This window comes from Cystoisospora suis (assembly GCF_002600585.1).
Source record: "Cystoisospora suis strain Wien I chromosome Unknown contig_491, whole genome shotgun sequence".
In the NCBI taxonomy this organism is placed as follows: Eukaryota; Apicomplexa; class Conoidasida; order Eucoccidiorida; family Sarcocystidae; genus Cystoisospora; species Cystoisospora suis.
This window is the reverse complement of record NW_027153292.1, coordinates 37106-53432: the sequence shown is the minus strand read 5'-3', so window position 1 is coordinate 53432 and position 16327 is coordinate 37106. Positions and strand designations below refer to the sequence as shown.

The 16327-nt window shown below is 54.3% G+C and overlaps 1 protein-coding gene across 1 annotated transcript; it reads left to right on the top strand.

The window, feature by feature from the left end:
• The first annotated feature begins 2609 nt into the window (after positions 1-2609).
• CSUI_001252 (3 5 -cyclic nucleotide phosphodiesterase domain-containing protein) lies at positions 2610-15664 on the top strand. Its single transcript, XM_068061458.1, has 14 exons — positions 2610-4462; positions 5801-6159; positions 6853-7022; positions 7778-7950; positions 8252-8456; positions 8695-8876; positions 9317-9593; positions 10266-10430; positions 10791-10905; positions 11633-11868; positions 12196-12248; positions 12375-12591; positions 13128-13177; positions 14121-15664. Exons 1-14 carry the CDS (start codon positions 3645-3647, stop codon positions 14215-14217), a joined length of 3117 nt encoding a protein of 1038 aa, XP_067926572.1. The 5' UTR covers positions 2610-3644; the 3' UTR covers positions 14218-15664.
• Positions 15665-16327: the final 663 nt, after the last annotated feature.

Here is a 16327-nt window from a genome sequence, read left to right as displayed (position 1 = left end):
TCGCACATGCCCACAGTGTCGACTGGCTCGAAAGCAACCACAGCTTGGGCACTGCGGTACACGAGAGCGGTGAACTCGTGCGTTGAGCCGACGAATCCTCCTTCAGAGCTAGACGACAGATAGCACGAACTCAGTTCTCGATCCCACCCAATCCTGGAGGGGTCAATAGTCAGGTCAGGCAAGGCATGACTACGAACGGCAATTAAGAGGCAAAGAAGTGCTAGATTCTTCCAGGCCCCTCCGGAAAAGATACCTGCTTCGCGCCGGAGAGTAGGCAAAAATAGAACCGACATTGAGCCCTTAGGGCCGGCCATTTGCCCATGTGTGTAAGCTGGGACGGGCGCGACGGCCACTAGTGAATCCAGGTGCTTGCAAAAAGCTATCCGCACCTTTAGGAAGTGGCAGGGACAGTTGGCGGCGAGAAGGTGTTTGCCGCTGAACACCTCCCAGATAAGCCGATACTGGACTAAGGAGAAAATCTGGAACTTGTTGCTAGCGCGATGCGAAAGTCAGCCAGTTGCCAGCCGAGGTACCCAGACGAGCATCTGCGTAACCCGCGACTGCTCGCCTGCGCACTCTCGGAGTGCCGGGCACAGTCTGTTTCCCCTAGACCGCGATATCAGCTCGAGCCTCGGAACACCCGGTGATACGCGGCAGATTCTATCGGGGCACTTTTCCTTTACTTCTGTGTTGTTCGCGCCACGTCAATTCAGCACTCGATGAGTGCGTAAACCGCGCTTGAAACCCGAGACAACAGAATAGTCATCGCATTTGGAGCTAGTAAGGCGACGCTTGTGTGGAGCTGAGCGGCAACAGAGTGTTCTGCTTCTTTCCTCTCCATCGTAGGCGCGGAGTTACAAAAACTGAAATATCGACTGAACGCAGTGCTCGCGTGGGGTCGTGTCAACCCGCCATTACTGGCGAATTCATTTACTGAGTGTGACGGGCCATCCCGCCTTCTAAGAGGTCTGAACAGGGACACACTCTGGACGACTCCTTTCAGGTGCACCCCCGCGGCCCTCGCACACTTGGTTCTACTCGCCCTCTCCAGCCCCACCGCAGCAATTGTTGTTCTGTATGGTGATAGGTGGCTGTAAGGGAAGCCCAGCAGGGACGGTTGCAAACGGGACAGGTTTGCCGGAGACCGTAGGCGCCTATAGTACTTTCAGCATTCCGGGGTTCCGGAGTTCAGGATTTCACCGGGACGTCGCTTACGGGCGAGGGAGCTGGAAGCGGGGGAATCACCGGCGCAAGAGGAACAGGAGCCTGCTCCGCCTGGCGGTCCGGCACTTCGGGCAAAGGAGCAGTCGGTGCTTCGCCGGCGGCCATCTCCGCCTCAACCTACAAGAGCACAGTGGGTTTGGCTACAGTTGAGAAAAAGGTCCTCCTTACGGGAGCGGGAATAGGAGTCGGCTGAGCCGGTGGCTGAGGGACCGATGGCTGCTGAGCTGGTTGGCCTAGCGGACGGCGGTGGCAATTGCAGGACAGACGATTGTAGTGTGACTTCAAAGCCCACCTGTCACAACGTTAATGACAAGCCCCTGGTGAAGCAACTGAGAGAACCCGACTGAGTCCTGGCCATCTGAAGGAACGTACCCCCCGAGCTTCTTCAGCTACAGAAGCAGGTGGCTTCACAACAGCCGGAGCTTCTTCCTCGGTGGGGGTTTCCTCGATTTCAGGCTGCGCATGGTGCTTCCGCCGAGCCACGGAAGCACCAAGCTCAGCTCCTATCTCTTCATCTTCGAGATCCCCAATGCTTTTCGCCGCAGCAGGCTTCTACACAAGCAGCATACACTGGAGGAAAGGGGCCATGCGACGCAGGAGCTTGCCTGGCGTCTCTCAACCTTTCTTGCACGAATTTCTATTGCCGGCTTGTCGGCGCCCTGAGTTTTTTAGCGTCCTCCTTTGCCTCGTTAGCTTTGGCGTCCCGTGACGCACCTCAGGCACTTCCGCGAATCTCGACTTGCGTAGCAGATGTCCCCTTGCGGCGGGGACCGATGCAAAAGGATTCTCTTCCTGTGAATAGATTGCGATTGCGATTCCGCTCAGTGTTCGTTACGTGCAATGACGTACGGCATTTTCTAGGACTTTCTGAAACTGTTTCCCAGGGACTGCTGCCGCTACGGGTCCAAGTGAGCGTCGGCCGGCCAGCGGGGAAGCCTGAGAATCATTTTCACGCGTGGGCACCACAGTCACGCTAGGATGTCTGGTACGTACGCTTCGAATCTTCCCTGCCATTGCCTGCAGGCAACCATGTGGAGCTCAGAATAGCAGCAGTCCCTTAGTCATGTCCGAACCTGGAATCTCTCTGCCTCATTTTTTCTATCTTTTATTCTGCGGCCTGGTGAGGTCGTCTGAGAGTCGACGCAAAGAACAAGGGCGGCAAATGCCGCCACAGCCCGGAAAACCCTTAGAGCAAACACCATTGCTAGAAGCACACTCGCTCAAAGGTCTGCACGCGAGCACTGCTGTGCCAGTGGTCTTCTTGAGAACCGCGCAACTGCCCACTAGTGTAAAGACACCCCGTCCGGACCGCTGATATGCACAGTGTATACGCGCGTTCCTCGGACCCTCGTTCGTCACGCTCAGCCCTTCAATGTCCACCAGAACTCAATTTGGGACCGCCGATTTCCGTGTCACGAGCAGTTTGTCCGCTCTTTTTTTGGTGACCGCAATAACCGCGGCCCGAGAATGACACCGCTTCAGGATTTACTACTATACACGTCTGAACGGGGCTTCGGAGACTGAGGAAGATGGACTCGTGTCCCGGTAGCAACTGACTCAGAGAGGCAGCTGGCTAAAGGACCAGGAACACACCAACAAAGGAGTCCGCCTATGCGCTGCTGCACTCGACTGTCTCGTCGAAGCCCCCGCAATCCCCGGTGGAAACTGCGCGCTGACAGCTGCCACGCCGTGTAGGTGGTAGCTAGGTCGCAAGAAAGCCGTGTTCCATGCTGGGGTGCTGTCTCTAATCGTAAGTCCCAAGGCAGGGAGACCGTGGGCGCTGCCCTTGGGACTTCTTTTTTCTGGCCCGGCAGCGAACAATTCCCGTCAGCGAGCACGACTGGGGCTTCGCCTCTGAGCATGCAGATCCTTTTCGCAGTTCGCTGGGAAAGCTGCTTGATACTGACCTTTCCTTGCGCGGAGCTGAGGAGCAGCACTGCTGATCGGCCTCTCGGGAATCTGGGTATCACGGTGAACCAGTCGTAGACCATAGCGCGTGCGAAGTGGAGAACACGTGTATGGTTTTTGTCTGTCGCCGGTAGATGAGCATGCGTGCGTTAGCAAGTCTGTTTGTGCGCCCTTGTGTTGGGGTGGACTTCCAATCGAGGGGCTGCTCCATTGGAGACGTGTCAGCGACTCGGGCCAAGTTGCACTCCTTAGCGACGCTTGCACGTTATCTAGAGATCTTCGTGTTGCTGAACCCGGTTCACTCCTGTTTCCTCATTCTCGCCACCCCTGCAACTTCGAAGGGAGTGTCGACTCCGACGTTGTGTAACTGCGGTGAATTCTGCTGCTATGCGAGCGCTTAATACCCAGTCTTTTTGGTCGCGCAGCACGCAGCGTCTCTGCGGCTACGCGCAATGTTTCGGCGTCTTTTTCGACCGTCTTAGCGTCTAGGGGCCTAGTGGAGGAGCGCAGCTATGGAGGGTTCCAGCGATGGGGGTCCTCTGGGTATTCAGCCGCTGTTCCCCGACAGCGAAGGAAGTCGTCTGGGTGTTCACCCGCTGTTTCCCGACATCGATAGGGCTCCCCTGGGTGTGCAGCCTCTGTTTGGTGACAACGATGTGCCTCCTCCGGCTACTCAGCAGCCCCTGCCTGACAGTGATTCAGTGCCCCGACAACATAGCATAGCATCCGCTGAGGAGGCTCGGAGGGATGCTTCTTTTGGGACTCCGGCTTGTTCGGAGTTCCCTAATGACCTACGAGAAGTCTCTCATGATCACTCGCTCGTGGGCTCCCCTCAACAGCGCGCTACAGAGGAATCTTCCGGGGAGGTGGCCGAGGTTCCCGCAGGTAGCGGTAGAACGGACTTCCCGAAATCGCATCAAGGCGTGTCTCCTGCTATTTCTACGGCGTCGAGCGTCAATACTGTTTCAGGGAGGATACTAAAAAAAGTTGGACCTCCTCGCGCTGTCACGTTTGGCGGCGAGCAATACAGCCGATCGGGCTTGTCCGCGTGTGTGTCTCTGCCGGAGGAGAGTATACCGGAATGCCTCCGTAAAGACCTTGAATCAGGGTCTTCGACACGTCTCTCTCCTATGACCAAGCATACTACTGTTTCATGGAGTGAGAGACCTCATACGGGCTCTCTGAACCCGAAAAATAGACAGGTATGCACATATTCAAACTGCCGCCCTGTTTCCCAGCCGTTGGTCGGCGGTTTAGCTTTTTTGCAGGTGGAAGGTGATGGAGAAGGAAGGCGTTCTGGGGAAAAATTTCATACTGGAGTGTTTTTCAAGTGAGCCAGGTTCTCCTCGGAAGGCCCCCCATTGTCGGGGACCCTTTTTCAAGGAGGAGTTTTCGTGCGCTTGGGTTCGTTTGTTGGTTGGGTGGTGCTTCAGCAGGAGGGAGATTAGTCTTGCCGCTTAGTGTCTGCCGGTTCAGTGAACACCATGGCGCCGTCTCGTCTAGGTTTGGGCGGAGGTAGACACAGGAGAGTTCCGTGCCTTCTCCCGTTGTAAGCTCTGTCTTACCCCTGTTATTTGCCCGTCGTTTGTCTGCACTCAGTCAGTGACAAAACACTTTGCGTGTCCGACCGTGAGAAGTCCCACGTTTCTCTCAGTGTTTACCAGCAGACGCATGTCTGGTCGTCATCCTGAAATTGCGTCTCATTGGTTTTCGTAGTGTCTCCGCGCTGTGGAGGAAAGTGATCGTGTTCAGAGAGGTCTAGATAGCAGTTTTTCTTTGGTTTCGGCCACAGGTCACCGATGACCGGGTGGGTGCGCGGCCGGGAAACTTGTCCCAGGTTCACCTTGCAAGTCGGTCGGGTGAGCAGTAGTAACGCCAAGTACTCGTGCCTCCGCTAGCCGTGCGCTGGTCGTCAGCTGTTTCAAGAACGCTGTCTGACAGTTTCGAGCTGCATCGGATCTGCATCGAGCCAAGCCGGATGGCGGGCGGTCGAACCTGCAGTTGCAGCAGCCGCCTTCATTAGGTTCTTGCGAAACAGGCTCAGCCTTTCGTAGTTGTGAACCTGTTGTTCCCCCTCACCTGGGCTCACTCCGTTGTTCGGACCGAAAGTAAACACTCTGTACGTATCCGTCTTTGGGATTGCTATAGACTGGTTATATCAAGGAGGAGGGAATGTGACGCCGTTGGTGGTACGAAGCATTTGGTCAGGGTTAGTGGTGCCACGGTTGGGCTGTCAATGTTTTGTCACCCGTTCTTGGCGTTCAATGCTTCGCCCGTTGTTCTCGAGTGAGTAGAGGCTCTTTGTTCTCGGCGTGATCTCTTCTTTCATGGCCAGCCGCGTTTTCGGTGTGCAGATGACGTCCGTGCGGTGCCGGTTCCGCACTCTTCAATTGTTACAGTTTCCACGTGGCCTCCCGACTCGTCCTGTTTGTTCCGAATCCATTGCAGTTTCCTTACATGTCGGTTGGTTCGCTGTTGGGTTAGACGGCCAAGCACAAGCGCGCGTTGTACGGATTTTAGGACAGGCGGCCAAAAACCTCGCGTTACCATGGTGCAGCTGTCTTTGTTTGGCCTGCTACTCCGTCGTGGACCGTTTTCGTTGTCGATATTTTTTTCTATTCTGTCCCCAGTGCTCTCTGGCAGGGATTGGCAGTGCTGGCGACTCCAGGAAGTTGGATAGACGGTCCTTCCATGACGTCCCTCGCCTTCGTGCCGTGGCGTCTGCTGCTGCCGAGGAAGTGAACAAGGCGGCACTGAGTCGTGGGGAATCTCAGTTTGCAGCCAATGTGGAAGCGCACTGGGCTCATTTTCGCACGTTGTGGGGAATGGATACATTTCAGATGCTCCGGGGCTCCAAGACAGACCCGGAGTTAAGGACCTTGCCGGTCCCGTACTTCCAGGACCCTGACAAAGAAGCTGAGTTCAAAGCGTACATTTTGTCCATTTTGCCCTTGCGCCTGGTTCTCGGCTCCGTTTTGTGCATGCTGACGGAGTTCTCGGAAATCATTCTGGCAGAAGTTTACGACTGTGAGTGCAGCAGAGAAACTAAGGGTGAACCGCTTCTCTTCAGCTCACGTCAGGTGGTTCTCAGGCTGATGCAGTGGAGCGTGTAGCGAACACTGTGCAGTTCTCCTCATTCAGTGGGGGGGCACAAGACTCTCATTAATTCAGACGAACTCCACGGTGTTCGCTACACATACGTCCCAGTGCATCCACTTTTCTCCGCCCTGCTGGCGTCTATGGTAACAGCGGGCCTGTCCTGTCAGTAGTCTCAGGGCTGAGGATACAGGGAGTTCCGAGTTGTGCTTGACTGTTGCATGGGTAAACCGCAGTATGTTGGTGTATCCTTCCCTGCTTCCATTCCAGAGCAGTGAGTCTGGAAGGTTGTGTTGCCACGCTCCCGCGTTGCACCGTGTTGCTCGTACTGCTACCGCGTGCGTTCTGTGCTACGATCCCACGGTGAGCGAGTGACGAGGGACCTGATCTTGACGGGTTTCTCGAGCAGTGAAGGAGGCACTCGTGGTTGGGCTCGGTTTCCGTCGAGACTGGTGGAGCTGCCGGTTAGCAGCGGCTCCCGCGACATTGGAAGGGACTGACGTCGGAGAGGGGTGCGTAGGTTTGTGATACTGGGAGTCTTTAGTGTCCCACTGTCGCGTGTGTGTCCGGAGTTTCCCGGTACCCACATGCGTGTCAGCTTCATGTGTTTTGTCCGTGTTTCAGATAACTCTCGGGTGAAGTTCGTTTTGCCACCGTCGAAGTGGTACCTTATAACTCTGCACCACATCATCGTCGGACTCCAGCCAATCATTTGCATGGTTGTGATGGTTCTAGCTGGGTTCTTTCAGCTGCGGGCACACCTGGAAAAGTTGACGGTTTGTTTGCAAGTAGCGGTGAGTTCTTCGTGCCTTTCCCCCCATAGCAGTGGAATGGTGCACGCTTCCGAGAAGACGGTGCAAGCACAGGCGTCAGTGATGTCACTCCGTGCTCCCAGCTAGTCGCGCGCGCTGCAGGCACTTGAGGGACGGAGTGTTTTTTTCGTGGAGACTTGGGACAGGATTGAGTTTGTGGCGAATCAGTTCACGAGTACCCGAACCTATGCTTCTTGACCTGCCTATTTTCTAGGTGGCAGTCCGGTTTCCCGTTGCCTTGCGTGTCGCGTGTTTGAGTGCCTTTTTTTTAGTCGCTATTGTTGAGGTTAGCGGGGCACCATCGCGACGTCGCGGACAGAGGAATACGCGCGGCGTGTGGTAGAGTCGCGCGTGGTGGACTAAGGGTTCCCGTCACGTGTGGGGCGGCGCTGCTTCCCGCATTCTATTGATGGATGCTGTAATGCTGACATGAGACCGTACTTTTCAACAGATCAGTCGCCGGAGAGCAGGTCGAGGAGAGGAGACTCAGCGCTTACTTTCAGAAACCGAAGACTGTGTTTTTTAGTAGAAGTGTCTACGGGGCCACTCCTGCAGCGATGCAACAACTTTCTCTGGTAGCTTCGGTGTCTTAGTATGTACCACCGTTACGGGCGACGCTGCTTCCTCGGTTCCTAGAACCGAGGCGGACGCCTGGGAGTCTTCATTCTGACTCGCTGTTGGTGATTTGCTGACTGGAGCCTCACGCCGTCACTCTTCTTGCGTGTCTCTGTAACCAGTCGTGCCTGCTCTGCCTCGCCGACGGCATTGTGCCGATGGCGGTCGCTCGCTGTATAGCGATGAGCGGCACTCACCCGGAGGTGGTCGCGTTCATAGGTGACCGCGCCCTAGCAGATACTATGGCCAGCGTCGCCGTTCAGATGCTCATCTTCAATTTGATTTTCCCCATAAGGTAACTAAACCGGTTCCTGCCTGTGGGCACTCCGCGTTTTTCGCGAGCAACTTGTTCTCTTCATGCGACTAGCAGCGCACGGAAGGATACTTAGGGCTCATCCGCTCCTCGATATTTTGTTGCTCTTCTAGAGTATGGCATAGGTGGTACTTCTTGTCTGAGCTTTTAGGGAGCCGCGTGTCTAAGCAGTTGATTTCGACCCCGCATATTCTCCTTCGGATAGCGAGCGCCTTCGGCGTCCGGCCTTGCACCGGGTTTTACGTCCGGTCCAGTTTTTCTCGTGTTTTCTCTTGTTGCGTAGGCTGATGGTAGCATGGCCGATCACCGTGTTGTACATCGTTGCGGCAGTTGCCGTTTTCATTGTAGGTATTGTGTGGGAGGACGACGGCGTGGCGACAGCCGCTGCGGTCAACAACATAGTCTGGACCTTCGTGTTCGCCGTCATCTGTATCATAAGCCGCTACGAGGGTGAGCTCAACTCCCGAGCGGTGTGGCTGGACTGGAAGGTACGTCCTGTTCACTATATGTACCAGCAAATGGTGGGTTTAGAGGGTACGCTTTTTTACAGACACAGGTATTTGCAGCTAAGCTCAGAGCCAGCCGGGTACCGAGGAACCATACCGCTGGCGTCGTTGGTGTGTTCCCAGTAGCCTATCAAAGGTTACAGGTGCAGACACTCGGTGCAGAGATTACGTAAGTATTTGTCCTGCCTGCGCTGTCGCGTCCCTTTATGTGGATTTGCAGAAGAGCAGCCGGAGGGTAGATGAGCTGGAGCAACGCTTCTTGCGGCCGCAAAACACGCCTGAAGGTGGTTTGGAAACAATCAGTAACTACTTACGCTCGACTATGGAAGTTGTGTTAAGGGGCAAGCAGCAGAAGCATCTGTCTCTGTCCGAAGTGGAAGACATTGAGGGCCTTCTTCTTCCGTAAGTCGTGGAATTTTCCAGGTTTCGCATGAGGGGGCTGGGCAAAGGAGGCCAGACTTACCGTGTTCGGTACGTTCGAGTGGAGCGAGGGTTCGCGCTGACAGCTGAGAGGCTTCACTGAGAAGGGGAGCGGCTGCAGCCAAGAATATCGGCGTCTGCTGCTTCGGGGACGGCGGTAGCTTTCAATCTTAGACTTCCTCAACATAATGAGTATACTCTGACGTCCCCGGTCAGGCTTGAGGAATGTGGACTGCAGTCGGTTGCGTTTACGTCTACGTGCTGATGTGTGTGTAAGCTTCCGGTCGTTGTGGTGCGCGGAAGCGTTTGTCTGAAAACGCTGCTGGGCAAACAACCAACTGTCAGGAGGTTTCCGGTCACGCAACTGGGAGTCGTTTTGTTCGGCAGGGTTGGGCCGCTTTTTTCTCGTATTATGCTTCTAGGGCGATGGCTATTTTAGTCAGCCGGAAGGACTTGGCAAAGATCCGACGCTCAGATCTGGGGGCAGAGTTCGCGCGAGACTATATGAAACTGATGGCGGGAGAGGACAGAGAACCGGAGCCTGTGCAGCGGGGTCACAGCGGCATTTCAATTCCAGCAAGCAGTCGGAGTTTCTCCGCTCGCATGGGAAGATGGTCCATGTCGGCTAGAATTTCGTCTAACGAGCGGGCTGAACTCTTTACTAGGATTGGGCACGAGTGGTCGCTCGATCTTCTTTCTGTAAGCGGTGCATGGTTCGAAGAATCTTGTTGCAGGGTTATCCTGCTCACTTTTTTCCAGGAAAGACATTGGGTTCCCGTAGTAATTCCGTACGGACGATGACGGCACTTCTTTGCTTGTGATTGTGGTAGACTATACTCTCTCGCCAGATATGGGAGGTTAGGGATGTGTGTGACCAGATTTGAAGTCGCTGCGTGACAGAAGGGCGCACATGGTCAGGCGCTTGTGCCAACTGCTACGCGTATGCGGGCTGGGCAGTTCACCCGTATGTTCTTCGCGCACGATGAGGTACGCACTCCTACCGTCGTGGATTGACGAGGCGTGCGACTGGGGTTGATAGGAGTTTGCGTGTGTTTGTCGTCCGCGTGCGCGGGGGTATAGGGTTGCTGGTGTCGTTGTTCTACCTTGCCCCAACACGTCTTGAGATTTTTCCATGCCCACAGTGTTACGTTCGCCCTTATGTTTGTTTCAGCGGGCTGACAGCTGCTACTGACTTTCGTCGCGGAAGTTTACGCTGTCTGTTGGAGTGATTGATCTGTGGTGCACCGGTCTCCATAGTTTAGAGTGCTGTTCCATCCACAGAGAAGCGGAGGCGATCGCGGTCAGGAAGCCTCTCAGAGATGCCGTCGTAGCGCGTGCTTCTCCTATCTTCGGTTTTGTGTACAGTTACAGGACTCGAGGAAGGGTCCAGTGCTGGTGGCTGTAGGGCGCAGTTTGTTACTGCAGTGCCGTGACCGGATGCTTGCGGGATTCTCAGAAATGGTCGAGTGCTTTCTCTCAAGGGTCAACATGCTGTATTATCCAAACCCGTACCATAACGCAGCGCACGGGGCACAGGTAAGGCGCAGTGACACAGGTTTCGTTGGCAATGTTGCGAGCATACATACGTAGAGAGCCTGGCGTTGCCGTGAGGGCGGATAACAGGCCGTATGTACGGTGCGATTGCACTGTAGCCTATTAGGTATGTTATCCTCCCAGACCGAAAACAGGCGTACAGCTGTCAGTCGAGGAAGCATTCATGTGCTATGCCGCGACACTCCGTGTACGTGGCGGCGGGTTGCCGAGGCTTCATTGTTAGTGACTTGCTCCTTTTTGTCTTCTTCGACCATCACAAAGTTGAGAACCGCTTAGTAAGTGGTATTGGGTCCGGCTTTTGTACTCCCGCGAATGTCCGTTTGAGTGGTGTTTTCCTGGCAGGTCGGCCACTTCACATTTTGTCTGCTGACGATGCTAGGCATCGACTGCATGCTGACGGAGGTTGACAGTTTGAGCGTCGCGATCGCTGCTCTAAGCCATGATATTGCACACCCTGGTACGTGGCTGTTTGCGTTTGTTCTGGCGGGTTAGCAGGTCTTAGTCAGGAAAAGGAGTGAATCTCTGGTAGTGCTGGCCGCTAATGTGGTGTTGATTCCCTGATGAGCAGTCGTGAAGGCTTTCCAACACTGTGCCCAATGAGTAGCTCTTTGGAACTTTTCTTGTGTCACGAGGATGGAGGGGGGGGGTGGTGCTTCGATGAGCGACGAATCTTTTGCAACTTTCCGGGAGGCTTTGGGTGAATCTCTGTTACTGCTGCTCTCGTGCTGCGTGGCTGCTCTGTTCTGAGGTTTCTGAACAGCCTTCCTCCCTGAGGCAACCGCTGCCGCCCCAGTGTATTCATCCTTTCTCTCGGCGGGTGCACGTTGTATCCGTTTGGTGTCAGCAGGGACTGCAGGGGAGGCCGGCCTACACATTGGACGTTTCTCGTTTGCTTTTACATGCTTTCGCATCCTCTCCCGTCGTCGTTCCTGCAGTTTGGCGTTGTGCTACACGTATCAATAAGCAGTCGAGATTGCGGGTCAAATTGTCCCAGGAGATACTCAAGGATCTTTGCAGTAGTTTCCACCTGCGCGGACACATTGTAGAGCCCTGACAAGATTGCACTGGGCACCTGTGCGGCACAGTTGCGAGCGCCTGGCCGTTCCTGTTCCTCAATGGTTTGCTTTCGTTGTTACGAGTGCGCCTAATGTCTTGCTTGTTTTTTCTGGGTGCTGCGTGCTCAGGCCGCAACAATCAGTTTCTCATTAACACCGCACATCACTTGGCGATAACGTACAACGACATTTCTGTGTTGGAAAACTTTCACGCGGCTACCTTGTTCAGCGTGCTGGGGGACTCGGACGCCAATTTGTTCTCTTTCGTCTCCGCGGACGTCTTCCGCGAGAAGCGGAAAACTATTATCGATCTCATCTTAGCTACTGACATGAAAAAGCATTTCGAGGAAATTTCTCTCTTCAGAGTGAGTCTACTTCCTCCCTTCGTGGTGCCGGCTCACTGTTCTCGGTGGTGTCCTGTTTCGTCGACTGTGGTCAGGGCGCTGCGGACAGTAGGATGGGATGTCGTGCTGCTTTTGTGCGAAGAGAAGCGTGCTCCGGTATTCCCCTCGGTCGGAGTTCTGTGCCATGCACCTTCAGTGGTGTTTGTAGCCAGGTTCCATGTCGAAGTGCCGTTGCTTCTTGGCTCGGAAATTTGTCTCCGTCCCTCGTTCGGAACGTGTTCCTACGAACTGAGGCGGTGAATCGCGGCAGTCATGGAGTTCGCCTGCGATGAGCTTTTATCCCTACAGACCCACAGACAGGCGCCGGGTTTCAAGAGCTATGAGACATCTGACGACGTTTGGTAAGTGTAAGTGGGAAGTGCGAATCATCCGTGGCAAGACTGTTGCGGCTGCTGACCAGAGCAACAACGCCGTCGGCTAGGTCCTAGTGTTTTTACCGGCGCTGCTCGTGGTCTTGTGTCGCTCAGGACTGCAGTATCGATGTGTTTGAAGGCAGCGGATTTGGGTCACGCGTCGTTGCCCTGGGAGCAGCACGTGCGCTGGAGTAATCTTGTCGTGGAGGAGTTTTATCAGCAGGGTGATGACGAGAAGGCCAGAGGACTGCCCGTCTCTTTTTTGTGCGACCGCGTGCGCGACGCAGATCTTCCCAAATCTCAGCAAGGCTTTCTCAGATTTGTTGTTATGGTATGCTGGCAGGGGGGTTTTTTCCGATTGTTGGTTGAGCTCGTGTGTCTGCAGCGTACTTCTTTTGTCCCAGTGCAGGTCTGTCTAACGTACTCGGATTTGTCCTGCTGCGGTACCGAGAGAGACACACTTGTCTAGGTGCCAAGCATACCTGAGTTCGTGGTTTTTCTTCGATCCGAAAGCATGCTCTCTCAGTACTCTGCTCAGTAGCGCTGACGCCGAGGTTTTTTGGCGGGGCGCGGTACGAGGCGGTTCCTTAGCGTCGTACTCATTTTCTTACCAAGAGATTCCACGCGTCGGTTTCCATGAAAGGCTGTTTTGCTGCATCAGCCAACAGCGCCAGATCAAGGGAACAATGCGTTTTGCAAGACATTTCCGAGCATCTCGCATTCACTGTAAGTGAATGGGAGATGCTCGGAAATGTCTTACTGGCTTTTGTTTTTTCCCGACCTTGGTGAGTGTCGACAATATGGAAATACGAGTTTATTGGCGTTTGCATTCGGTGTACACCTTATGCGGGCTTTGCTGGCGTGCAGCCGCTGTTCACCGAGTTGGTGGCGCTGGAAGAGAGCGACATGGCCATCACGTAAGTTGTCCTGTGAAGGACAAGTGTCCGGTCGAGGGGGCGCGTGTGCGTGTTTGCGCATTGCTGCTGTGTGCGAAGTTTCAAGTGCCGACCGACGTTGTGAAATCAGCCTTCTCACTTACCTGGGGATTCGGGGTAGCCAAGCCTGCAGAAGGACAGGGGGGGCAGCGTTCTTGTGGATGTTCGGACAGTTACGATTACCTACGGTAGATAGGGAACAAACTGTCTTGAGTCTTAGCTCACGGAGGTCTCACACCTTAGGTGCACTGTCGTTCCGATCTGAGTACTGTCTGACAACAAGGGCTTAATGAATCGACATTGAAGTCAGGTCAAGCGCTTCGTCAGTTTTCTCAACCGTCGTCGCGTGTAGTGGTTATCGCCACCCTGGGCTGACCGGTACAGAGTCGAACCTTCGTTGTCTTCGAGCTTGGAGTCGGTTGCCTGGTGATTTGTCGCCTGTGCCAGGCCGTGGGCCAGGCCTTGGGTTTCTCCGGTAAAATAAGAGCGGTGGGCCAGCAGACGGTGGAAGAACAGTTTTCTGAATTCTAGCAGCCATAGGTAGTGTGTTGCCAGCAGCTGCGAGTAGCCCCCCAAACATCGGACACTGGGTGGTTTTTTTTGGCTGCAGTGGTAGTGTGTGCGCTGAGCCAACAACCAGATCCCAGATTGCTTTGCTGCCAATCCCATGATCCGCGACTAGCCCCCTGGTACAGATTCGGCCTTTCACGCATAGGCGCAGCAGATGCCGTCGGCGCAGCAAAGCAACTCTAGGCCCGGACAGCCAGCCTGACCGAAGTCGTACTTGACTAGTTCCTTTTACATTCAAGTTTCAGACCAGGTTATGCTTCTGGATACGGCGGTATTTTCTATGAGGAATCTCGTGCCCATCAGTTTCTCGAAAATGTGTGTGTGGACTGTTTGGTTTTGCGTCATGTGTGCTCAGGACTAACTGCATGTCAGCTTTGGAGGCGAACCTGAAGCGGTGGGAGGAGCTCGGGGAGCAACGGGCTGCCCGAGGGGCGAGCGCCGGTGTGGAATAAACCTCTACGTGTTTTTTCCTCTCGTTTGGCAAGAGGTCGTGTAAATTGCAGGCTCGAGTCAGAAGGACAAAGTAGCCTTTTTTTTCTCTCGGGACTACCTTTGGCAAAGATCCATTTCTAGGATGTTCTCCTCCTCGTCAAGAGTTGGTTCCTGCCATTTGTTTTATTCTTGTTTCGTTTACGTCAAGCGTCGAGATAGCAAGGGTCTACAGCTCCGGAAGTCGTTCTCTGTCTTTGGGCAAAAACCTATTCATTTTTCTGTATGATTCAGAGCGTATTCACTGTGTGGCAGATTCAGCTACGGGGTTTTCGGGCATGTGCAGTCGTGTGATGCACTATCAAGTGTTTCTTGTTCTCGAGCAAGCCACCAAATCGGTGTTCTGTTACGCGGGTAGGGATGTTTGTCGGCGTCAGACCAGGGGCTGTCTCCGTTCACGTTTGCCAGAATTTGTTCGTACTAGGAATCAAAGTGGTCGGTCGCAAGCACACGGGAGAGAGCAGTTATCGGTCTAAGTGTGGACTCCGAGATTGTTTTGGACTTTTCAGTGTGGAAAGATGGTACTCGCACGGCAGCGTGAGGCCGTCTTCCTTGTTTTGAACTGTTCAGAGGAGCGTGTCTCGGGGGTCCAATGTATGTGCAGCTTCCATTTACGCGGGGGGAGCAGGTATGGTTCTCTCATGTGAAACGGGATATCTGCTTGAGGCGCGGCAGAGTTTTTTTCGGTGTTCCAGCGGGTCTGGGGTAGCATGTCTGCACACGGGGAATTTGGCAGCAGTCACATAGTAGGGAGTTCTTAGGCCATCAGTGCGGCTGCAGTGAGGTCAGAGTTTCTTTCGATGCACGGGTCGATGGATAATTCAGGTTCGTTTCGTCACGACTTTTGCCAAGCTTGTCACGTGTGTGCACTGCTGGCCTGCGCAACCATGCGAATTTTGGCGTGGTCTTGCAGGTTAGTTCATTTCTGCTTTGTCAAAGACACAGCGCATTGAGCAGGATTGCTTAGGCGTTGTAAAGTCATGCCCTGCCTTACAAAGTGGTAACGAGCTGTAGGATGCAGTAGCTGCGCAAACCGTCTTGCGCACCGGAGACCTTAAGGCGTTGTCGGTTTCTTCGTTACAAGGAGCGGCGTTTTACGCCGGCATTTGTCGGCTTGGAGTAATTCTCATACTCACTGGCGTCCAGGCAGAGGCGAAGATCTGAACGTTCTCCCAGTCTTGGGCAAGCGTTTCTTGTATCATCGGCCGCTCCGCTGCCTTGAGAGCCTGTGCGGACTCCAGGAGCGAGAATATGTACGGCCCAGGGATTTTCCGAAACAAGTCTTAGCTGCATGTCAATACCATCTTGTTCCCCCTTCGCGAGTGCGGCGCGGTGACTGCACCGGTCGCTTTATGCGTAGACTTTTTTGTTGCCCCCGCGACGCCCAGGACGCTGCTCGCTTGTGGTAGAATTTCTATCTCTTTCGCGCTCTATATATTTCGCATGTTGGGTCGCTGATATCTTTTTTAAGATGTGTCCGACAACCGCGAACTGGGTTCCAGAGCCGATGAGGTTGCTGCGGGTGGATTGGAGCTATGACCACAGTCTGTCGTTGTCTGTTGAATCACTTCCTCACATGAAGCGCCATAAAATTTTTCCAACGCACGTGGAATTTGCTGACCATTCAGCCGAAAAAGGGCAGTGTCACCTAGCTGAGTTGCCACAGTGGAGTGACGTGAAAAAACTCCGAGCACAGGTCTGTGACGCGAGGCTCCGGTTCGGAAGTGCCAGTGAGAAGAGCCGGTCTTCTCAAGTGGGTAGTCGGCTGCGTTTGCCCCGTACAACGATGATGAAGCGCCGTAAAATTTTGTCGTCACCACAGTGCTGCTTACAATGTTGCACAGGTGAGAACAAACTCGTCCCGGTCACGCTCGTGCTAACAGTACGTCCACTCACGTTGTGGGAGAGTCCCAGTCCCGTTCGTTGTAACAGTCGGCCCGCCTGCTCTGTTTCAATCGTCATCTCATAAGAGGCCTCAAGAACTCTGACGTTAAGGGCGTGAGTAGCACTCAGGGCTGTGACAGCAGTCGGTGGTACCAGTCTTCCACGTCGTGTTAGTAGTAGCATTGGCTC